Consider the following 21,623-nt stretch of genomic DNA (forward strand, 5'->3'; position numbering starts at 1 on the left):
GGCCTGCTAAGTAGAGCCACATGGCAAAGTCAACTTTTTAACCTAGTTTTGATGTATGCTTAAGAAAGGCGTTAACTAGGGGGCTTCTCTCTCTCTCTCTCTCTCTCTCTCTCTCTAAATCTTATGTAGTGTGTCCAAAGAAGCTAGCTTGGTTAGTTGAGTACTCGACTCCATGACTCGGGTCATGGGTTCGAGTGCGGTCAGGCGACCCTGTGTGCTCATAAAGATGTTTGCTTCGACTCGCACGGGATTTATGCGGTTGTAACAAAAAAATAAAATTATGTAGTGTTAAATAGGGACTTTAATTGATACACACGCTCCAATCACCTGTTGTAGGCCATCGCGGATATAGTCAATACATGCTAATTAATTTTAAGAAAAATTACCAAAATACCCCTCTATTTTGTGGAAATTCCCAAGATACCCTTGTATTTGTTTTGTTGGATTGTTCAACATTTCTAATCTTTATTCCCTTTTGACAACTGAGATCCGTTTTTGAGTGCTTAGCACGTAATTTCTCACAAATTACCTCGCAAAAAAGCAATTATATCTAAAAATAACTAAGCAATTCATCTCCAAAGTCTATGTAACCGCATACCCCTATCTCACATATAAAATTTAGGTCTCATGTGATCTAACTAAGTAAAACTAGTCAAAGAGTGCGTAGCATAGTGATTGGCAACATACTAAAGAGCCACTTCTATTGATAACTAGATGTACCCTCAATGTATCTTAGTTTGAATTTCAAACTATGTGCCCGATCAGCGTGCACTCTGGCTACTCTTCCAATTCTGACCCATTCAAGGCTGGTGTAAATCAACCCTTGACCTACTCCAATCAGCCCTTATCTATGACTGGCTTGATGCAAAATTTGATGTGTGACCTTATTAAAAACTTTCCCATAACTCATCCGAGTTCTAGTGCACACCGGTGACCAATCATTAGAAATAATCAACCCCGGTCAGTCCCCCCCCTCCCCCCGGCTCCCCATAAATATCATAGTCCCCTCCTTATTTTTAAGCTTGGGAGATAAATTATTGGGGGCCTACCCCTAACTTATACGGTTATGTAACTTGTAAAAAAAGCCCCCTCCCCTGCACTTACATGGTATGGTAAGTTTTCCATGGTGAATCCCCCGAGCTCCAGAAGTGCTAACAAGAATAGCATATCATGCTATTCGAATGGCCGACAATTTACCGCCAGCCCCAGATCAAAACACTACTTTTAGCACCTTGTATTGATAGACAATCAGTCTTCTCATGAAAAGCTACAACTTTTTTTATTTTCAGAAATATTTAATCTCACAACCAGGGGAACTTTGGGACTTTCGGAAAATTTGAAGGGCATTTCGGGAATTTATGACAAAATATACTTTAGGGAATTTGTGAAATTTGAGGGGTATTTTGGGGATTTCCACAAATTAGAGGGAAATTGTGGTAAATTTTCCTTCATTTTATTTCACAATTTCTATAAAAAAAAGACATGTTAGGACCCTCATTGACATGGGGTTCTGCAGCTGCTGAGGTTAGGCTTGGCGGTCAGATGGGCAAATAGCTCAGGTTCAATTGACCCCTAGTTCACTTCGAACGAGCCTCCCCTGCATTGCCAGTACATGGCTGACGAGTAGGCTGTAGCCATGGGCTTGGAAGAGGACAATGATGACACACCGAGGCTGAGCGCCCACGCCCTTGCTGCTCTTCAGGAGTTCTTCTCAACCAGGGACCCTGCCTTTGGGGAAAATGACGACAGTCAGCTCTCTCATAGGTCAGTAGGCGAAGGTGAAACGGAAGACAGAGAGAAGGTGTTGGATATCGTTGCTGAAGACTGGCGCCTCAGCCAGTTTTGGTACGACGAGCATACCACTTGTACCGTTGCACAGGAGCTCTTTATGCTCAGCACGCAACTTCAATCACCGATAGCTTGCATTTCCTGCCCTTCTCTCTATGTGGAGCTAAAGGTACGCATTCTTTCTCTCTTTGAGGGTTTATAGTTGGGAAGCCTCCTTGTTTTTTGTAGCGCTGGACAGGTGATCTCACTACTGTGGCCTATTCCATGATGAACCTGAAGAAGGTGTACTGTATAGAGTTCAACTTTGGATGCGGTCTTAATGGACTATACGGGGTATAGACCTGAGTAGAAACAAAGACAACATGCTACAACCACATCACTGATGAATAGACAACAACTTTTTGTAATCATTAACGATTGCAAGTATAGATCCTCGCCGAGTGGGCCAAGCAATTAAAGAGTCTCTAGTCATAAGTTTACCAACTTATGAAACCCCGTGCGATGGGCCCAAGTGACCTAAAGAGGTTAAATAAAGCAGGACCCACACACACAAACCCAAAGATTTGTGTGGAGCATGATGATGTGGCAACTGTACGGGCACCCGCGTTTTGCGCTAACAATGCGACGTTGCAGACAATACGGATTTTCATGAAATGCATTGACAGCTTTTAATGCGAGTTTTTGGACCAGATGCGTTTAGACTTGAAAGCTTTTCACGTAACTGCTTGTCATGGCCAAGGGCCTTTCAATATGAGTCAAGGGCTCATTCTTTGACACTCTTCTAGGTGAATGTGTAGAGCGTGAGTACCCGGCATTGTACTGAGTTCAAGCAATATAAAGAAAGACCGAAAAATTGAAAACGTTGGTCCTCAATGATGAAAACGCTGGTTTTCTTGATGCAAAACACTGGGAGGATCCTGGAGATAACGCTAGAGATGCCTGAGGTGTTACCTGTCTGCTGGGTGTCTGTCTCCTTGTATCTCTGTCTTCTTCTCCTCTTGCAAACGCCCAAGGCCCTTCCTTTATAGCTGCCAGAAGATGGCCAAGCAGCTATAATATGCCTCACGATTTTGTAATTAATAATAAAGTCACTTAATAAAATTAACTTTATAAGAGGTGTTCACCTGCAAGTTAAAATTGGGTTCAAATGGTGAATATGCTCATGCTATGGGTTGTGCAACCAGAGGGTATGTAGCTACGCTAAGTGCCTGGACATGCATGGCTTGTGTACAGGCTCACAAGGGTGCCATAACACTTCCTAGGCTACCTAAACCCTAGAAGTAGGAACAACTTGTCCACAAGCACATATCGTTAGATGTGCACATGACATCCCCCCTTTTCAAGGTGAGGTACTGATACCGAGCTGTATGGCATCCGTAGAGTCGCCAACAACTCGTGGGATCTTGCGAAGTACTCTTTGCCGGTCCACTTCCGCGTGGGTCGTGCGATACTTGAACTTCAGGAAAGTCAGCAATGCTTGCTTCTTTGGGCCGCGTCGAAAGCGACACATGATAATCTGTTGCGGCTCCAATGCTTCAACTGCATCTATGATCTCGTGTTCATCTTCTTCAAGAATCTCTTTTGAGGAATATTCTTGAAACCCCTTCAAACACAAAACCATAAACATATCCGTTCCATGTAGAGTGGCTGGAAAAAGACTCTTACTGTGCATGCAATGCATATGAACAAAGTGACGGAGTGTCAAACGGTTCACCAAACACATGCCAATAGTGTGGTCGAATCTTGACTTTTCGACCTAAACCTATCAACTGTGGCAAGTCACAACGGAATTGCCAATGCTTGATGGACAATCGCGCTTGTGCTTCTTCTGTGACTGTGTCATGTCAAGGAATAAACATGCAAAACCGACTGACAAAACGGGTAATCGTGAAACATTGTGAATTGCTTGAATGCAAACCCTTTATCTTTTCAAGAGTGATTTGCATACATCCATGCTCATCCATGAGTGAATCATGAGCATCGTGCAATACGGCATGCTTGTGAAAAGGGAACACATAAAGACGGTGACGAAAATACAAGAGACTGCCACGAATGAGAAACTCGAACAATGCGTGTACGGACTAATCATGCAAACACACAATACTTCTTGAGTGGGTTTCTTGGACCTCGACTTGAGAGCCATGATCGGTTCAAGGGCTGATTTGCTACCGCCGAGGCCTGCAAGGGTTGAGAATGCAAAAGCGTTGACTGCTTAAGGCTGAAAACAGAAAACGCTATCTGATCTGTTGCGATAGGCGAGATGCTGCGAGGGTCTGCTACCGGGTGGTGCGGTACGGCGAGGCTAAGGGCTAAAAACTGAAAATGCTGGTCCTCAATTGGAAAATATTAGTTTTCTTGATGCAAAACATTGGGCTGATCCTCGAGAAATCGCTAGAGATGCCTGAGGTGCTGCTTGTTTGTTGGGTGCTTGTCTCCTTGTGTCTGCCTTCTTCTCCTCTTGCCAACTCCAAGGCCCTTCCTTTATAGCTGCCAGAAGACGGATTGAGCAGCTATAATGATGCCCCACGATTCTGGAATTAATAATAAAGTCATTCAATAAAATGACTTTATAAGAGGTGTTCACGTGCAAGTGAAAACTAGGTTCCTATGGTGGAAAATGCTCATGCTATGGGTTGTGCAATCAGAGGGTATGCAACTACTCTAAGTGTCTGGACATGAACGGCTTGCGTACAGGCTCACAAGGGTGCCGGAACACTTCCTAGGCTACCTAAACCCTAGAAGTAGGAATAACTTGTCTGCATGCACATAGGGTTAGATGTGCACGTGACAATACCGGTGTTAGCCAGTCGAGGAGACCTGATGGGTCAGTTGCTTTAGAGCTTGAGGATACGCGTGTGGTTGCTATTGACTTTATCGTGAGTTGTTTTCAGCTGGGCCTCAGTTTAGGCGTCAAAGAGCAAGTTTGGGCATAGATGCCTTGCTTGGTTACTGAGGAGATGCCTTAGAGACTAGAGATGCCTCTCCAGGTAGAGGAGCTCCATGAGGCCCTCAAAGCACTTCCCCGAGGTAGTTGCCGAGAGGAAAATGGTCTGACACCCAGCTTTTTCTCTGGAGTATTGGGAGCTGCTTGGTTCAATCTACGTAGCGCCTATCAACACATCTTGCACACTGGAGGGATGCTTGACAGTTTGAGTGAGGGGCTGATTTACCTCATTCCCAAGGAGGGAGGCTCCTTGGATGAGATTCAGCAGTGGCGACCCATTACTATTCTGAACTCAGCCTACAAAATCTTAGCGAAGGCTTTGAGTTTGAGAATTCAACCACTACTTGAGAGCATTATACATGAGACTTAGATAGGTTTTGTGAAGGAGTGTGTCACAAAATGGTGACGTGGCATGACCACCTGCGGACAGAGGACGTTGACGTGGTAGTACTGCTCGGACACACATTTGATGATGTGGTAGAAACTGTAGGGCAGATGACGTGGCAGACAGTACGGCTGTAAGGTGCAGTGGAAGTGAACGTTGAACTTTGCTCAAGATGAGTGCTCCGGACTGTGCTCAAGGGTTCCTTTTACTTACGGAAGGGAGAGCCTTCCGTTCCTTTAGTGAGAGAGTGCAATGGATACAAACAAAGTGGTGAACACTGTGAATGAAGGTGCTGAGACTGAGAAATAGAGAGAGAAGAATACGACACCAGAACGTTGTCAAACCCTCCTCCGAAGGCCCCACTCTCTATGGCGAGAATGGTCTACTATTGATTGCACAAATCTCTACAATGCAATAGACTTGCCGACGATGTCAACGACGAGACGGGCTGAAATCTGAAAACGCTAATGGTTGAAATCTACAAATCTTTATCTGCTGAATTCTGACTCTATGTCGGTGACGACGGCAATGACGACGATGCAACGACGACGCAACGACAACGCGCTGAAAACGCAGATGCTGAAATCTGCGTTTTCCGGGCTGAATCTGCAAACGCTGGTTGATCTGATGGTGCGGCAAGGATCTGCTGCGGGAAGGTGAGATCTGCGAGGTTTGGGACTACAGCGGTGTCTATGTGCTGAAAACTGAAAACGTTGAGGCTATGGCTGAATTTGTCGCCGTAGATCTGCAAAACGCCGAGGCTGATTTGCAAATAAAAAACGCTGGGCTGAACTGATGCTTGATGCAAAAACGCTAGGCTAATTCTACTGTTCTACTAACGCTAGGGTTGATCTGTGATCTACTGGAAAAACGCTAGTGGATTTGATGTGTTCTGCTGTCGCCGGGCTGCTGCAACTACAAAACGTTGGGCTGAATTTGTACTTGAAGAAAACACTGGCTGTTCTTGTGGCTGAAAACGCTGTCTCCTATCGGGGGCGTCTTGCTGAGAAGGTGCACTGTTGGATGTCAGGTTCCTGCTACCTCTTCTGCCAGAAAGTGCTAGCGCTCGGGTTTCTTATATAGATGCTTGATCATTTTGCCCTACCTAGTTCCCAACAAAAGTCACTTAAAAATAATAAGTGAAAATTGGCTAAAATAGGGAAAATAGGATTGTGTACTGTAAAAATGCTCCTGATGGGTTTTGATGGAAATCTAATGATCATGCTGTGTGCAACCAGAGGATATGCATCTAATCGAAGTGTCTGGACATGCACAGTCTGCGAACAGACTCACAAAAGTGCCAGATCCCTTTCTAAGCTAGGTTGACTGAACTAAATTGAACCCTTGCCATAAAGTAGCTTGTCCACGTACACATAGGGTTAGATGTGCACGTGACATTCCCTCCTTTTCAAAGTGAGGTACTGGTACCGAATTGTATGGCGTCGAGGAAGATCGCCAACAGTGTTTGGAATCCTGGAAAGTACTCTTCGCCGGCCCACTTTAATGCGTGGGTCATGCGATACTTGAACTTCATAAAGGTCTGCAACGCTTGCTTCTTTGGGCCGCGCCGAAAGCGACAATCATCTGTGGCTCCTTCAATGCTTCAACTTTGTCTATAGTCATGCATCTACCGTCGTCAAGAATCTCAGAGGATGAAAATTCCTGAAACCACTTCCATACAAAAAGATGAACATATCCATTCCATGTAAAGTGACTGGAAAATTACTATTCTTTCGAAAAAACTGTGCATGTAATGCAGATGAACAAAGAGACGGAGTGCCAAACCGTTTATCAAACACATTCAAACCATGGATTCGAAACTTGACTTTCTGATCTAAATCAATCAACTGTGGCAAATCACAATGGAAATGCGGATGCTTGACGCTCAATCCTTCTTGTGCTCTTTCGGATACTGTGTCATGCCTAGGAAGAGACATGGAATGTGAATTCCTTGGGTGCAAACATCCGTATATATCGATGCTCATTCATGAGTGGTTCGTGTTCATCGTACAATATGTCATGCCTATGAAAAGGGATCACATAAAGACGGTGACTAAAATACAGGAAACCATCACGAATGAAACACTCGAACAATGCGTGCTCACTAATCATTCGAACACATAGTACTTCCTGTGGGGGTTCTTGGGACCTCGACTCGAGAGCCAAGATCGATTCTTTGTGATTGATTGAACTTGCAATGAGGTTAGCTTTACTAGACAAAGTATCAACCAAACCATCATCCTTGTGAACAATCATAGCTTTTTCCTGCAAATCATTATGCTCCTGAATAATCACATCTTGATCATGCAAATGATCATGCTCGTGAATAATCACATCTTGATCATGCAAATCATCATGCTTATCATTATCATGCAAATCATATGAGTCGTGCTTTGGAAAAGAAAAGACTGAGAGAGTCTTCTTCTCCTGAACCTTTGCAATGTGTGCCTGCACATTAGAAAAGAGTTGGAACAACTCTTGCATGTGTTGGGCTCTCTGTTCGGCCGCCAAGCACACTTGCTCACGCTCACGCTCAAAGGCTAACCGGCTTTCTTCGCGTTCGTGAGCCAATTCTGCTTTTCTTTCTTGGTGCTCGCGATCCATTTCTGCTTTTCTTTCTTGGTGCTCATGCTTTATGGCTGCCATTCTTTCGTTGTGTGCACGATCTAATTCTGCCTTTCTTGCTTCGTGTTCTAACTTTCTGTCCATCATCGTCTCGACCAAAGCCTCCATAGGATTTGGTACAATCCTTGGCTTAGATGGGGAGGGGGGAGGGGTCAGAAAAACCTCTTGGTGGGAAAAATTCTTCTTCTCCACTGCCATGCTCATCACCTCCATGCGAAGTATCCATTCCTCTTCGGGTAACGACCATACACTGAAGTCTTGGGTTCTTAAGTTCACGAGGAACTTGGGTTCTTGTGGGTCTCGGGTTCTTGGGTTCTTGGGTTCTTTAGTCTTGAGGTTTTGGGGTCTTGAGGTTCTTGAGTTCTTTGTGTAGCTTGCAATCTGTGCTAGAGAAGGATCTTCTCTTCACCCGAGCTCCTCTTTCCCGCGGGCGCACCCCTTGGCGGCCTTGCGCTCACACCAAGGTTGCTTTTTCCCACCACACGTCGATTGGCTGGCCGCTAAGTGCACGGTCTGCTCTCAATGAAGGAAAAGAGGCACAAGGGGAGGCTGGACAAGCCCTTCTTTCTTGGGTTTCCTGTCACTCTTCAAAAACACGATTAGGAATCGACACGCCCAAGAGGACTTGGGGTTATGTGCGAACGTAACAAGCAAACAAAATTTCTTATGGTTCTTTCCTTGAGTGATACAGACCACTGCCAAAGCTCCGACACCAATGTAAGGTGGTGCGGAAGTGAATGTTGAAGTGAATGTTGAACTTTGCTCAAGATGAGTGCTCCGAACTGTGCTCAAGGGTTCCTTTTACTTACAGAAGGGAGAGTCTTCTGTTTCTTTAGTGAGAGAGTGCAATGGACACAAACAAAGTGAACACTGTGAATGAAGGTGCTGAGATTGAGAGATAGAGAGAGAAGAATACGACACAAGAATGTTGTCAACCCTCCTCCGAAGGCCCCACTCTCTATGGCGAGGGTGGTCTACTATTGATTACACAAATCTCTACAATGCAATGGACTTGCCGACGATGTCGACGACAATGAGGACAACGACGAGACGGGCTGAAATCTAAAAACGCTAATGGGGATTATTTGCTTTTGAGAAGCTTTTGGGGTATCCCTTGTAAGAATAAATAGGCCCAAGGGGCCTCACTCTTTAGAGCATCTGGACGCAGAGTCTTAGAGAAGATGACCCCTTCGGGAGTTATACTTTGCTCAAGCTTTAATATAATAAAGAAGTACTGAAAGGGGCACTAGGTTTTGGGGCCAATACCTCTGGGCACGGAACTACGTCGGACCGTGTCGACTCAAGTTTTTTAAGTTGTGAAGTATTTCAGTGATTCTTTCGCGTGTTGTGTCAGATTCTTGACTTGGGGTGTCCAAGTCTGTGATAGAGTGCAATATCCTTGACAACATCTTTACCTTCTTGGAGGCATCGATCCTCGCACATCTCTGAGGAGAGGATCTTGTGATATTCCTCCTCGACTTTGGGAAGACTTACGACAAAGTTGATCTTGGTGGGAACTCCATGTCGGATGGGCTTCTCAGATGCTTGGATTAGAGGGGTGTCAGCTCTCTTCAAATGTGCGCACAATTAGGTGCTCTTGCCAGGGGGAAGAGAGGAACGCTTCATGCTCACGCGTTTTGTTAGACATGGTTGCCCTCTTTCCCCCCTCCTCTTTCTCTTCTATGCTAAGGTGATGAGTAGATTTTTGACTTCACAGGAGGTTGGTTTGCGTGGTTTAGAGCTTCCTATTAGGGGAGAAGAGTTGCTTGACGCTGAGTTCGCCGACGATTCAGGCATGTACTTGGAGGGCCATGAGGCCAACTTGCACAGGTGTGAGCAGGCTCTTGAGGTGTTTTGTTGTGCATTAGGGGCAATGATCAATTGGAGAAAGACCGTGGCTTCCAAAAGACCGTGGCTTTCTGGGTTGGTAGTGCTCATACGCCTGATTGGTCGCCGGGCAAGGGCTTTAGGTGTAACAAACTGCTGACGTGTAGAAACAAACTGTAACAAACTGCTGTTGTGCCTTTTTAGACCTTAAGATTTTTCAGACCCCCTTGGGATTAGAAGTAGATATCTATGATAAGTGCCTTGAACCAGAATATGCCAATCTAAAAATCATCCGCATGCCTCACATTTCTTCGAACATTTCTCTTTTAGCTAAGTACGGTGTCATTTGCTCTCAACTATTTAGATTTTCTCGTCTTTGTTCTAGTAAATCTACTTTTGTTGTTCAATCTTGCTATCTTATTTCTTTACTAGTTGAAAAAGGATACTCATTCAAAAGAATCATGAAAAAAGTTCGTTCATTTTTGCATCTTAGTAAGTTTATTTTTAGTGTTTCTTCCTTTGGAATGTTCAAGATAATCAGTAGTAAATTCAATAGAAGTGGGGAGCTAAAAAGCCCACTTATTGTTTGACTTAATAACACCTTATGTTGTTGTTTTGATCTTTAGCGCTTCTAGTATTTTCACTATAGCTTGACAATTGCTAGCCTTTATCATGGCTGAGTATGCCCATCACCTCCGGAGGGTGATAGAAACTCAGCTCGTTGGTTTTGTAGAGTACATTCAAAGCATGAATGGCCTCTATATAAACCTGCACCTACTCTTGGGCACTGACGACATGAGTAGGGATGTCATAGCTGTTGTCCAAGCTATGCATGATAAAGGTGATAATCTTATTCTTCCTGTTTGGACAAGCAGTGAAGTTGAGATCACATATTGTCAAGTTTGGTTCTTTGCTCTTCGTAGGTTTGTAGTAGTATTCATTTTTCGATTTCATATTTAGCTTACCTGAGGACTTAAGAATGTGTTCCGTTATAAGTTGTTGTGTGAAGTTTGATTTCTAGGATTAAGTTTTTAAGATGTCTTATCCTTTTTTTGCTTAAAGTTGAGTACTTGTTTTAAGCCAAGTAATTCGCGTCAACTTATTTTACACATGCCTTTTCTAAAAAACATTTTTAAGTTAATAATGTTTTGTTTTATCTAGTTTTGTTTCATAGCAAACAAAGTGATTTAGTTTGTTTGTTTTTTTGTTTCTTTTTTTTTGTTTTTGTTTTTCTTTTCTTTTCATGTGTCCCTTGCTTTTATAGTTTTATGAGTGCTTTATTCCCTCTTATAATTCGTGAGTTCAGACTATTCTGAACTTATGAAGGTATATATTAAAATAAAGCAGGACCCACAAACACGCAAAAACTGATGACGTGGCAGATTTTCAAAAAATGCGCTGGCATGATGACGTGGCAGGTTGTACGGATTTGCGTGATTTACGCTGGCAGCTTTTGGCTTTGCTTTTTGGACCAGAAGCTTTTGAGTTTTGAAGGCTTTTCAGTGTAATTGCTTTTCAGGCCAGGGGCCTTTAAATATGAGGTTAGGGCTCATTCTCTGGCATGCTTCCTGGAGAAGGTGCAGAGTCTGGAGTACCTGCTTGTACTGTGTTGATGCAATATAAAGAAATACCGAAAGACGCGCCAAGGTTTGGGGCCAATACTCTCTCTGGGGTGGAATTCCGCCACTCCGTGTCGCGTGTTGTTATTAAAGTGCTAAAAGTTTGTTCAGTCTGTTCTTTTCTATTGGCATGTGGTGCCCGTCTTGTGACAATGGTATCAGAGCATCAGGCATGTGCTTTTCTGAAAGCATACCAGTCCTACATAAGAGCAGACAGAGCTATTTGAGTTTTATTTGAGGTACCTTCGGCCTTCGACCCCGGACTTACTAGCCACTCCCACCCTTACTTCATCGTGCATCGGACGCTCTCCCGTCTTCACCGCTTATGTCTTACAAGGCATAAGCCATTAAGATCACTTGCAAGAGAAGGATCCAAAATTTGTTTTGAGCTGCTGTTTTTCTTAAGAGGCAGTGCTATGCAGATGTTGATAGCTATCAAGTAGCATACTCCAAGTACTTGGCAAGCTTTCAAGAAAATTTTTGCCCGAAGTTGTATGGTTTCTGACATCTTCCTTCGGAGTGCAACTTCTGGCAGAGTGGGGTATCTTGAAATGCTTGCCATGGAAACCCTAGCAGATTATAACTTGAAATTTCTCAACATCTCTCAGTAGATGTCTCTTCACGAGCAGATGACCTTGGAGATCTAGTGCGATTGCTATCTTGGGACTACCATCGCCGCCAACGAAAACACTCTGTCCAAAAGCTGATGGATCATGCTGTGCTCGGCTACGACCTTATGGAACGAACCTAACCCTAATTTTTTGGTGCAGGTTTCAAGATGGAAAGTCAGCCGACTTTTCGAGCTTGATTGATGTCGAGATTGCTTTTTTTAAGTTTGAAATTTGTTTGAGAAGTTGTTTGGCGATCCTGTTTGAAATGGATGGTATCTGTTTTGAACCTGTTTTGGTGCCGATTTTAAATGTTTGACTCTGGTTTTAATACTGGTTTCATTGATTGGTGATTTTACTCTCGGGTGGAGAAGTGAGAAATTCTGTTTTGATATTTGAACCTCGAAACGACGCAAGCCGATGCCTGGGGAGCGTTTCGTTGCATGTTTAAAAACCTCGGAACGACGCAGGCCGATGCCTGGGGAGCGTTCTGTTGTATGCTAGAAAACCTCCGAACGACGCAGGATGATGCTTGGGGAGCGTTTGGTTGTATGCTTGAACCTCCAAGCGACGCAGACTGCGGTCTGGGGAGCGTTTGGTTGTACAGTCCTCTGAGTTCATGGCCCATACCTTTTTAGGTTATTCGCGGGGGGAGTGACGAGGTAGTCGTTGAGTAGCTTCATACCGCAGACCGTTCGTCTCGATGGAGTGCTCAACGGCGCTATTTGTTGTGTCTTGTAACATGCATATGTGAGCATTTGTGTTGCATTGTGATGTGCCAACTACTGAATATTCCTGATTGGACGAGATTGCCTGGGTATGTAATTTTAGTGCATCAAGACGCTCGTGGAAGATCAATACAGTCTGGGTGTGATGGCTAATTTTACTACGCCGGAATATCAAGAGTTTCTATCTGGACGAAAGGAGAAGTTAACTCCTTGATCAAAAGAGCAGAAAGGAGAAGCTACCTCCTTGATCAAAACAGCCGAAAGGAGAAGCTAACTCCTTGATCAAAAGAGCCGAAAGGAGAAGCTAACTCCTTAACAAAAAGAGCAAACTGATTGTCTCTCGGAATGTCCCTCGGAAATTTTTGAGCTAACTTGAGTTGTTTTGCAGATATGCTGTAATCGTGGACGATTACTCTCTTTCAAGAAGGGGAGATATAACAAACTGCTGACGTGTCGAAGCCTAAAGAATGGAGCCAACTTACAGATGCTGGCCGAGGGGCCTAAACCCTAAGAAGAACAAGTAACAGAAGAAGTTACCAACTTATGGAGACCCCGTCCGATGGGGCCCCAAGTGACATAAAGATTAAAATAAAGCAGGACCCACAAACACGCAAAAATTGATGATGTGGCAGATTTTCAAAAATTGCGCTGGCATGATGACATGGCAGACTGTATGGATTTGCGTGATTTACGCTGGCAGCTTTTGGCTTTACTTTTTGGACCAGAAGCTTTTGAGTTTTGAAGGCTTTTCACTGTAACTGCTTTTCAGGCCAGGGGCCTTCAAATATGAGGTTAGGACTTATTCTCTGGCATGCTTCCTGGAGAAGGTGCAAACTTTGGAGTCCCGGCTTGTACTGTGTTGATGCAATATAAAGAAATACCGAAAGGGGCGCCAAGGTTTGGGGCCAATACTCTCTGGGGTGGAATTTCGCCACTCCGTGTCGTGTGTTGTTATTAAAGTGCTAAAAGTTATTTAGTTTGTTCTTTTCTATTGGCACGTGGTGCCTGTCTTGTGACATTAGGTGGATCCTCCCAGGGATTCTGTACGATATCTGGGCTGTTAGGTTGGCTAGGATTTGTTTCCAAAGCAGCAGATTGCTCCCCTCCTCCTATCCATTAGAAGGAAGCTGTTACATTGGAGCTCTACACGATCGAGAATGATGGCATTCATTTTGTACTTATGTGCATACACATTAAGAGTTATGTAGTTGGATGTGCTCCTTTTTAAGCAATGGGGCTTGAGTGTTAAGGGTGATTGATCGCTTTTAAGATAGGCTATGGTTGCGAAAAAAGAAATCTTCCAAGAAGGGCAAGCTTTTTGCTCTTGTTCCTAAAAGTAATGCAAGATCACTAGAATGCTCGATTATTGAGCTAATGCAAGAAAATGATGCTAAATGCGAGTTCCTTTTCACCTAATCAGCAAAGGGTAGTGGAGCATGCTCGTGCCCAAGTGGTGATCAGGGAGCGGGATAAGAAAGCAAGTGCAAATAGGGATTAATTGATAGATAGGGCTAGGTATGGAACCGTCTATCACAAACTGCTAACTTGTCAAACTACTGAAGAATGGAGCCAACCTGTAGATCCCGGCCGAGGGGCCTAAACCCTAAACAAAAGCATTAGGAGAAGAAGAAGTCCTACCAACTTATGGGACCCCGTCTGATGGCGTCCAGGGGGCCTAAAGGGGATAAAACTAAATTGAGACCAACGCACACACACACACACACACACACACACACACACACACACACACACACATAGACAAAGCGTAGAAAATGATGACGTGGCAGTTGTATGGCCAGCCCACAAAACACGTTGACATGTTGACGTGGCACCTGTAAGGATTTTCACGTTTTACATTGATGACGTGGTAGTTGTACGGATTTGCATAATTTGTCTTGGCAACTTTTCACGCCAATTTTTGGGAGTAGATGCTTTTGAGTTTGAAGCTTTTCATGTAACTTATTTTCATAGACCAAGGGCTTAGCTTATAAAAGGTTAACAAAAGTTTCTAAGATGGACATGGATAACAACCGGTATAGTCCATTGATACCTGTAAAATACATCCAAGGCTAACATATCTGTTGTCTTGTTTGGATGGATGTAGGTAAGAACTCTTATCTTATCTTGGAAGGTTTTTTTGACTTTGGCAAGCTGTCCTACACTGGATTACACACTCACTTACTATTCGAGAAGTTCATCTGCTATCTGTATACTGGAATGAGACCTCTCTCTTACAAACATTGTACAAAAATAATTCTAAGACTGAGTTGTTTTTGTACTTATCTTTTCATTTTTCTAAAGCTAGCTGTCTTTTGAATGTAAAAGTTCAATTATGTCTTATTATTTATGGTAAAACAACTACACACACGTCCTATACATAAGGTTTTTCTTTCTAGAAAAACCGGGATGTTGGCTTTGGAAACTAATTTCGAAATTTAGCTCTAGGTTGGGCCCACAGTCTGTTATCCCTTGACTGGTTGACTGGTGCTAGGTGGTCCTCCATAGACTTTTTTTCTGATCACCTGCTCACGGCTATTATAGTCTTTGACTTTGCCGGTTTAAGGTTTGCAGGCCCAAACTACAGTAACTAATTTTATTCATGTTTAGAGGACATGATGCCGAAGGACACAACGCCCTCCTCACGGTCCACGCCAGTTAGAGTATGGCGACGAGGACAACGTATAACTCCAATTTTCAGAATTTTGGTGGAGTATCACGATTAGCTATTGGATATGCTATTTCACGATTGGATATGCTATTTCATGTGGATGATTACACGTGTAGGATTGCTTGTTGGCACTTGGGCTGAGATTATTGGTCATGATCCGACTTGCCAACAATGCACTTTGCAGCATGAGTCTTTGAGGCACTATGGGAGGGTGGTTTGTTGTTTGCTAATCAGAGTGGGCATTCATGATGGGTTTGTGACGTGGGGGCAATTGCATGGCTTTTGCGATTTCCGAGGTCACACCTTTTTCAAGGCTTTCTGAAACCGGCCTGTTCAATCCAAAAAGGGCGGTAGACTTTACTTTAAACCTTGATTTAGCTTTCACCCATTATTAGTCGTCTATTTTACCTGTACTTTCAAGACACAACAAAGGGGAGAGGGATTCAGGCTGCTAGATTGCACCTGTATGAGTAGACAGACACCAGATTGGCCCCTAACTTAGGCGCCCCTTTCGGTATTTCTTTATTGTTCAAAAGAGGGAATAAACGCTGTGGTTCCCTACAAGCTGCCCCGCACAAACTCGGCTGAATTTCCACTGTTCCAGCCTGATTTCGGCAGCATAACTGTACTAGAACCCTTCACGGTCAGTATTCCCACGCATTGACTGACTTTCCCGACGCATACGGGCACTTTGCAAAACCTGGCGAGAATCTGCAGCACGCTGAATTCTCTGTTTTCAGCCCTGAAAATGCTCCAGATCGCCTGTACAGCGGTCCCCTTGCGTCCCCGAACCTCCTGGGGGTATTAGGGTCCGTTTAGGGCCAAAACCCTAAACCTGCAAAAATACACAGCAGGCTGTAATTCACTGTTTCGGGCTCCGTTCCGCGTGCCGGTCGCATCCCTAGCAAGTCCTCGAGCTCCCGCACCTGTAGGGCTACTTGCCCTTTGAATCGGACGAGATTTCTGGCGTGAAACCTCTCCGAATTCACCTGTACCTGCGGGGGGATTAGCCGCTAGCTAATCCAGTACCTGTGCAAGAGGCTCTTGCCTCGGCAATCGCGCATGAACCCACACAACTGTACATTGGTCAAATGAAAAGCCCACTAGAGGGGCATAACATACTGCCAAAGGGGAGAGAGAGGGCAGTGCGTAGCGTGCAGGGCATCACTCCTGGCACCGCACTGTGCATAAGAGGGAAAGCAAGCACTCCATAGCTCTTAACCTGTGACAGAGACTTGCAAAATGAGCCTCCCAGCTATAAATCACGTTTTTGCCTTCTCTATAAGTAGTAAACTGGCCTCAGAGTGCCAAGTGTCACTCATTTGTGCATTTTCCCGCTTTAGACCCTCGGGTCTAAAAATATCTCACCTGCAGCCTCTGTTGACTTGGCCACAGAGTAACAAAATGATCCCCATGTCAAACTGCACGTAATGACGCGAAGACATTTTCAGGTCCCAAAATAGCAGTTCCCTAAATTTTAGGAGATGCTGCCATTATATCTTTCTAGGTCATCCGACCCTCTTTGTACACTGCGGCCACATCCAGAACTGAAATGTAGCCTCTGTAGCAAAGGATTCCACTTTGGCTAGTCAATGACCCCACTTGGCTAACCATAGTCCTTGTCCAACCTTAGTGCTCTCTTGCCCTCAGGCCTGGACTCCCTCTGGACAGTTCCACACTAGCTATGCAATGCAGGGCAGTTAGATTTCCCGAGGGGTGTTTCCAAAAAGTGAAAGTAAATAGATAATAAGAAAGAAATCAACAAAAAGGATAGATAGTAGTCACACGCTGGTGACATACCCCCCTCTTGAAATCTCAAACGTCCTCGTTTGCATCTATGTCGTCCATGCTTACTGTCAACACTGATGTATTCAACACATGTCGACACATATACGACACATACATGCTCATTGTCAACCCTGGTGTATTCAACACCTCGTCGACTCATGTATTGCTTGCGTGTGAACCCTGTCCCAATGACATAGTGGTAGCTTCGCACTCTGCCATTGCTTTGAGTCACTAACTTTCCAATGACAAAATGGTAGCTGCACATTTTGCCACTGTCTTATAGTACACGTTGGATCCCGTAACACTTTCGAGCATACCCAAACCGACAGTTTAAGAATGCAGTTACACATGTACTCCTGAATAGAAGCAATCATTGTATCCTTGACAAACTGACAAGAAATACTCACTTCTATAGCACTAACCAAACTTTTGGACATTCCATAAGAGCAATTGCCAAACTGACAATCTGTACAGCTCTAACATTCATGTAACAGGTATTTGATTTGAGCTCACTTTAAATACCATGTACATCATTTGTTTCAGAAGCCATTGTCACACTGACAATCCATTTAGCTTTGAAACTCAAGGGGTCAAGGTAGGTTGCAAATCGAAGGCTTCCAGGTAGAGTGATAACACAGTTGGTGACTCTGCAAGTTCACCTTCTTCCATCCACTTAGCATCCATTGGTGGATAGTTTCTGAACTTTACCAAGTAACGCCTAGCAACCTTGCCTTTCACTTTCCTTTCTTTGTGTGCCAAAATCTGTTCAGGGACCAAGATCTCGTCAAGTTCCTCGACTTCCGGCTGATCTTCAGCTGGTATATCTTCTGGCACATCACCCACATAGGGTCTGAGAAGACTCACATGAAACGCATTGTGAATCTTCCAACTGTCAGGCAATTTCAGCCTATATGCAACATCACTGATTATGTCGCATACTTGAAAAGGCCCATAGTAACGCATGCTGAGCTTCGGAAACAGTCTTTCCTTGCCCTTCATCTTCTTTAACCTTGCCTTTTCAAAGCGTAAAAGCACCCAATCACCAAGTGAATATACTACTTCACGACGGTGACGATCAGCTGCTTTCTTTTGCTTTGCCTGAGTCCTTTCTAACGCCACTTTGACCTTCTTGTACATTTCATCCATGTCTTGAACATACTTATCTGCTTCAAATATCTTGTCCTTTGTATGCAGTATGGGAGGAACTTTCTTGCCACCTTCAACTATCTCAAAAGGTGCCTTGCCAGTTGATGAATGCACTGTATTATTGTATGCATACTCCACCAATGGCAAATACTGCTCCCACTTTCCTTTATGCTCTGACACATAGCACTTCAGCAGATCTAGGACAGTAGAATTTGCCTCTTCTGACTGCCCATCTGTTTGAGGATGAAATGACGAAGAGAATTTGAGCGTGGTACCCATATTCTCAAACAAGCCTTTCCAGAACAAACTAGTCATGCGTGGATCACGGTCGCTAATAATCGACTGTGGCATGCCATGATACTTGAAAATATTGCTCATAAACAAGCGTGCCATCTGATCTGGCTTTATCTTCTTCCTGACAGGAATAAAATGAGCCTGTTTGCTGAATCTGCAAATAATGGTCCAAATACCATCATTTCCTGTCTGCGTTCTTGGAAGATCAAAGATAAAATCCATAGCAATACTTTCCCATGGTTTATCTGGAATAGGTAGTGGTTGCAATAACCCTGGTGCCTTTTGCCTGTCAAACTTGACCTTTTGGCATATTAGGCATTCTCGCACAAAGGCATCCACATCCCTTCTCAATGTAGGCCAATAGAAGAATGTCTCTACCGCTTTAACTGTAGCATCGATACCACGATGCCCTGCATACGGTGGGACATGACTCTCTTCCATAACTTTGCGTCGCAATGGCTTTGTGACACACAATCTGCCATGCATCATCATGAACCCGTCTTTAAGAAGATAGTGTTCATGACGTTGTCCATCTATTAGTTGCTCGAAGACCCTTGCAAAATCTTCATCATTTGCATACTGTTCTCTCATATCATCAAGTTCATGATGATAAGGAATTGACACAGCTGAAATTTGTGGCTTCCTTGACAAGGCATCGGCCACAACGTTCTTCTTGCCTTCCACATGCACAATCTGAAAATGGAACATGGACAAGATATTTGCCCATCGCATATGCTTCTCAGATAACTTTGTTTGTGTCAAGAAGTATCGCAAGGTCTGATGGTCCGTTTGGACAACGAAATCTGCACCTAGCAGGTAGTGTTTCCAACTTAAGAGCGCATGAATCACAGCCAGTAACTCTTTCTCATAGACCTGCATGGTCATCTCTGGCCCTTGCAAAATTCTGCTCTCATAGGCTACTACCCTGCCATCTTGCATTAGCACAGCACCAATGCTACTACCGCAGGCATCACATTGGACCACAAATGACTTCCTAAGATCTGGCAACACAATGACTGGATCCGAAGTCATCTTTTCCTTTAAGAGATTAAAAGCTGAAATCTCTTTTTGTGTCCATCTAAAGGTGACTGCCTTCTTTTGAAGAGCATGTAAAGGTGAAGCAATCTCAGCGAAATTTCGGATAAACCTTCTGTAATAGGAGCATAGTCCCAAAAAGCTTCGGATATCATGCACCGTCTTCAAATTTGGCCATGACTTGATCGCTTCGACTTTTGCAGGATCCATTCTGACACCGTCCTTTGAGACAATGTGTCCCAGAAAGTGAATCTCTTCCAGAAAAAACTCACTTTTCTTTGCATTGATGAGCAACCTATGACTGCGTAGCTCTTTGAACACAATGGCCAAGTGATGCCTATGCTCCTCTTCATTCTTTGAGTAGACTATCATGTCATCAAAGAATGTACCAACAAACTGCTGGTGTGGACGGAAAATTCTGTCCATCATCCTATTAAACGTAGCAGGAGCATTTGTGAGACCAAAGGGCATCACTAAAAATTCGTAAAGGCCAAACGTTGTTCTAAAAGCAGTCTTGTGCACATCCTCTGATCTAATGCGGATCTGATGGTACCCACTCTTTAGATCTATCCTGCTAAACATAGCTGCTCCTTCTAATTTGTCCATAATATCATCAATTCTAGGTATAGGGAACCTATTCTTGATGGTATTCTTGTTCAGTGCACGGTAGTCGATGCACATACGCCATGAGCCATCCTTTTTTTGCACCAACAATACTGGAGAACAGAATGGAGATGAACTGGGCTGAATCAGCCCTTTTTCTAACAGCTCCTGTACTTGGCCCATTATCTCTTTCTGCTGAGCCGCACTAACCCTGTACGGAGGCTTATTTGGTGGGCTACAGCCTGGCACCAAATCTATCGCATGGTCCTCGGGTCTCTCTGGCGGTAATTGAGACGGTAATGAATCGGAAAAACAGTCACTATACTGTTGTAAAAACATTGACCTTTCTTTATCTAGCACAGATAAATTTGATTCATCACAATCTGACACTTCACGTGCAAAAACCAAGTACGCAGAAAGATGCTTTTTCATTACAGAAGTAATAGCAGAAGCTGATACAGTAGGAATAGACTCCCCTTTAAGCTTTACATCCAGAATGTGAGTCTTTCCCCTGCTCTGTACAGTGATCTTTTTGTTGTAGGCATCCATGATTCCCTGTACACGAAACAACCAAGGAATACCTAACAACACATCACATCCGTCCAGTGGCATGATGTAAAATTCTTCAGCATCTACATAGGACTGGATATGTAGACGCAACTTTCCAATGATGGGTGTCACAGCCTCTGTATGGCCAGGACATGCCAAACCTGCCTCTGCTGTATACCCCATCTCTTCAGGTCTGATTCCCAACTTTGAAGCCAATTCTGGGGAAATAAAGTTGGCTTTGGCACCTGGATCAAAGAAGATAAGCACTGTTTGATCCCTAACCTTTCCCCATGCTCTGCAAAGCTCACTTGCATCTGAATTTGGCTTGTCGCCCACCATATCTGGCACTAGACCAGCCATGGGCTTCTTTCCTTTCTTGTCTTCCTTGTCTTCAGAATCAGCTGGCCTTTTCTTTGTAGGACAGTTGTAAGCAATGTGGCCAGGCTGCTCACATATAAAGCATTTGTTCTCTGTCCTCAGGACCTTCTTTTGCTCTTCTGACTTGCGAGGAAAACGTCTTTTCCATTTCTTTGCTGGTCCTTTTTCTGATTCAGCCGTAGCTTTGTCTTTCCCTGTGTTGGCCGACTCCTGAGTCCCTTTAGGAGCCTCATTGGGAACGTGCTTCTTGGCTGAATTTTTCTTGCCTGATCCTGCCTTGACGCCAGTGTTAAATTCACAATCTTCTCCCTTGAGCAAACCATTGCCAGTGTTTGCTACCTCGATGAGCTGCGTCAAAGTAGTGACTTTGGTCTTTGTGCAGTATTTTCTCAATCCTTTGGGTAGGCCACAACAGTATTTTTCTATCTGTTCTGTCAATGGCACAAACCTATAGGAAGTTACTGGAAGTAGAGCTTTCCAAAACTTCCGATTGTAATCATCCAGATTTCTGCAAGTGGCAGCATTAAGCTGGTGCCATTCTGTCATGACATCTGCTTCGAAATCATCAGATAACCATGCTGCTGCAAAAATCTGCTTGAAGTAAATCCATGTGGACGGAGCTTGCCCTTGAAGCAATA

General features: G+C 44.0%; 1 protein-coding gene across 2 annotated transcripts in view; it reads left to right on the forward strand.

The window, feature by feature from the left end:
* The first annotated feature begins 1,502 nt into the window (after positions 1-1,502).
* The window catches only part of LOC147441875 (nucleic acid binding / methyltransferase), a 48,830-nt gene continuing 28,709 nt past the window's right edge, over positions 1,503-21,623 (forward strand). Inside the window, exon 1 of one of the 2 annotated variants that reach the window (XM_086528271.1) lies at positions 1,503-1,957. In XM_086528271.1, coding sequence (XP_086384397.1) covers positions 1,637-1,957 — 321 coding nt within the window. In that variant the 5' untranslated portion in view covers positions 1,503-1,636. The remainder of the gene's footprint in view (positions 1,958-21,623) is intronic. The other variant, XM_086528270.1, reaches the window with a different exon arrangement.

Source organism: Adiantum capillus-veneris, chromosome 14 (genome assembly GCF_014529385.1).
Source record: "Adiantum capillus-veneris isolate H3 chromosome 14, ASM1452938v2, whole genome shotgun sequence".
NCBI lineage: Eukaryota > Viridiplantae > Streptophyta > Polypodiopsida > Polypodiales > Pteridaceae > Adiantum > Adiantum capillus-veneris.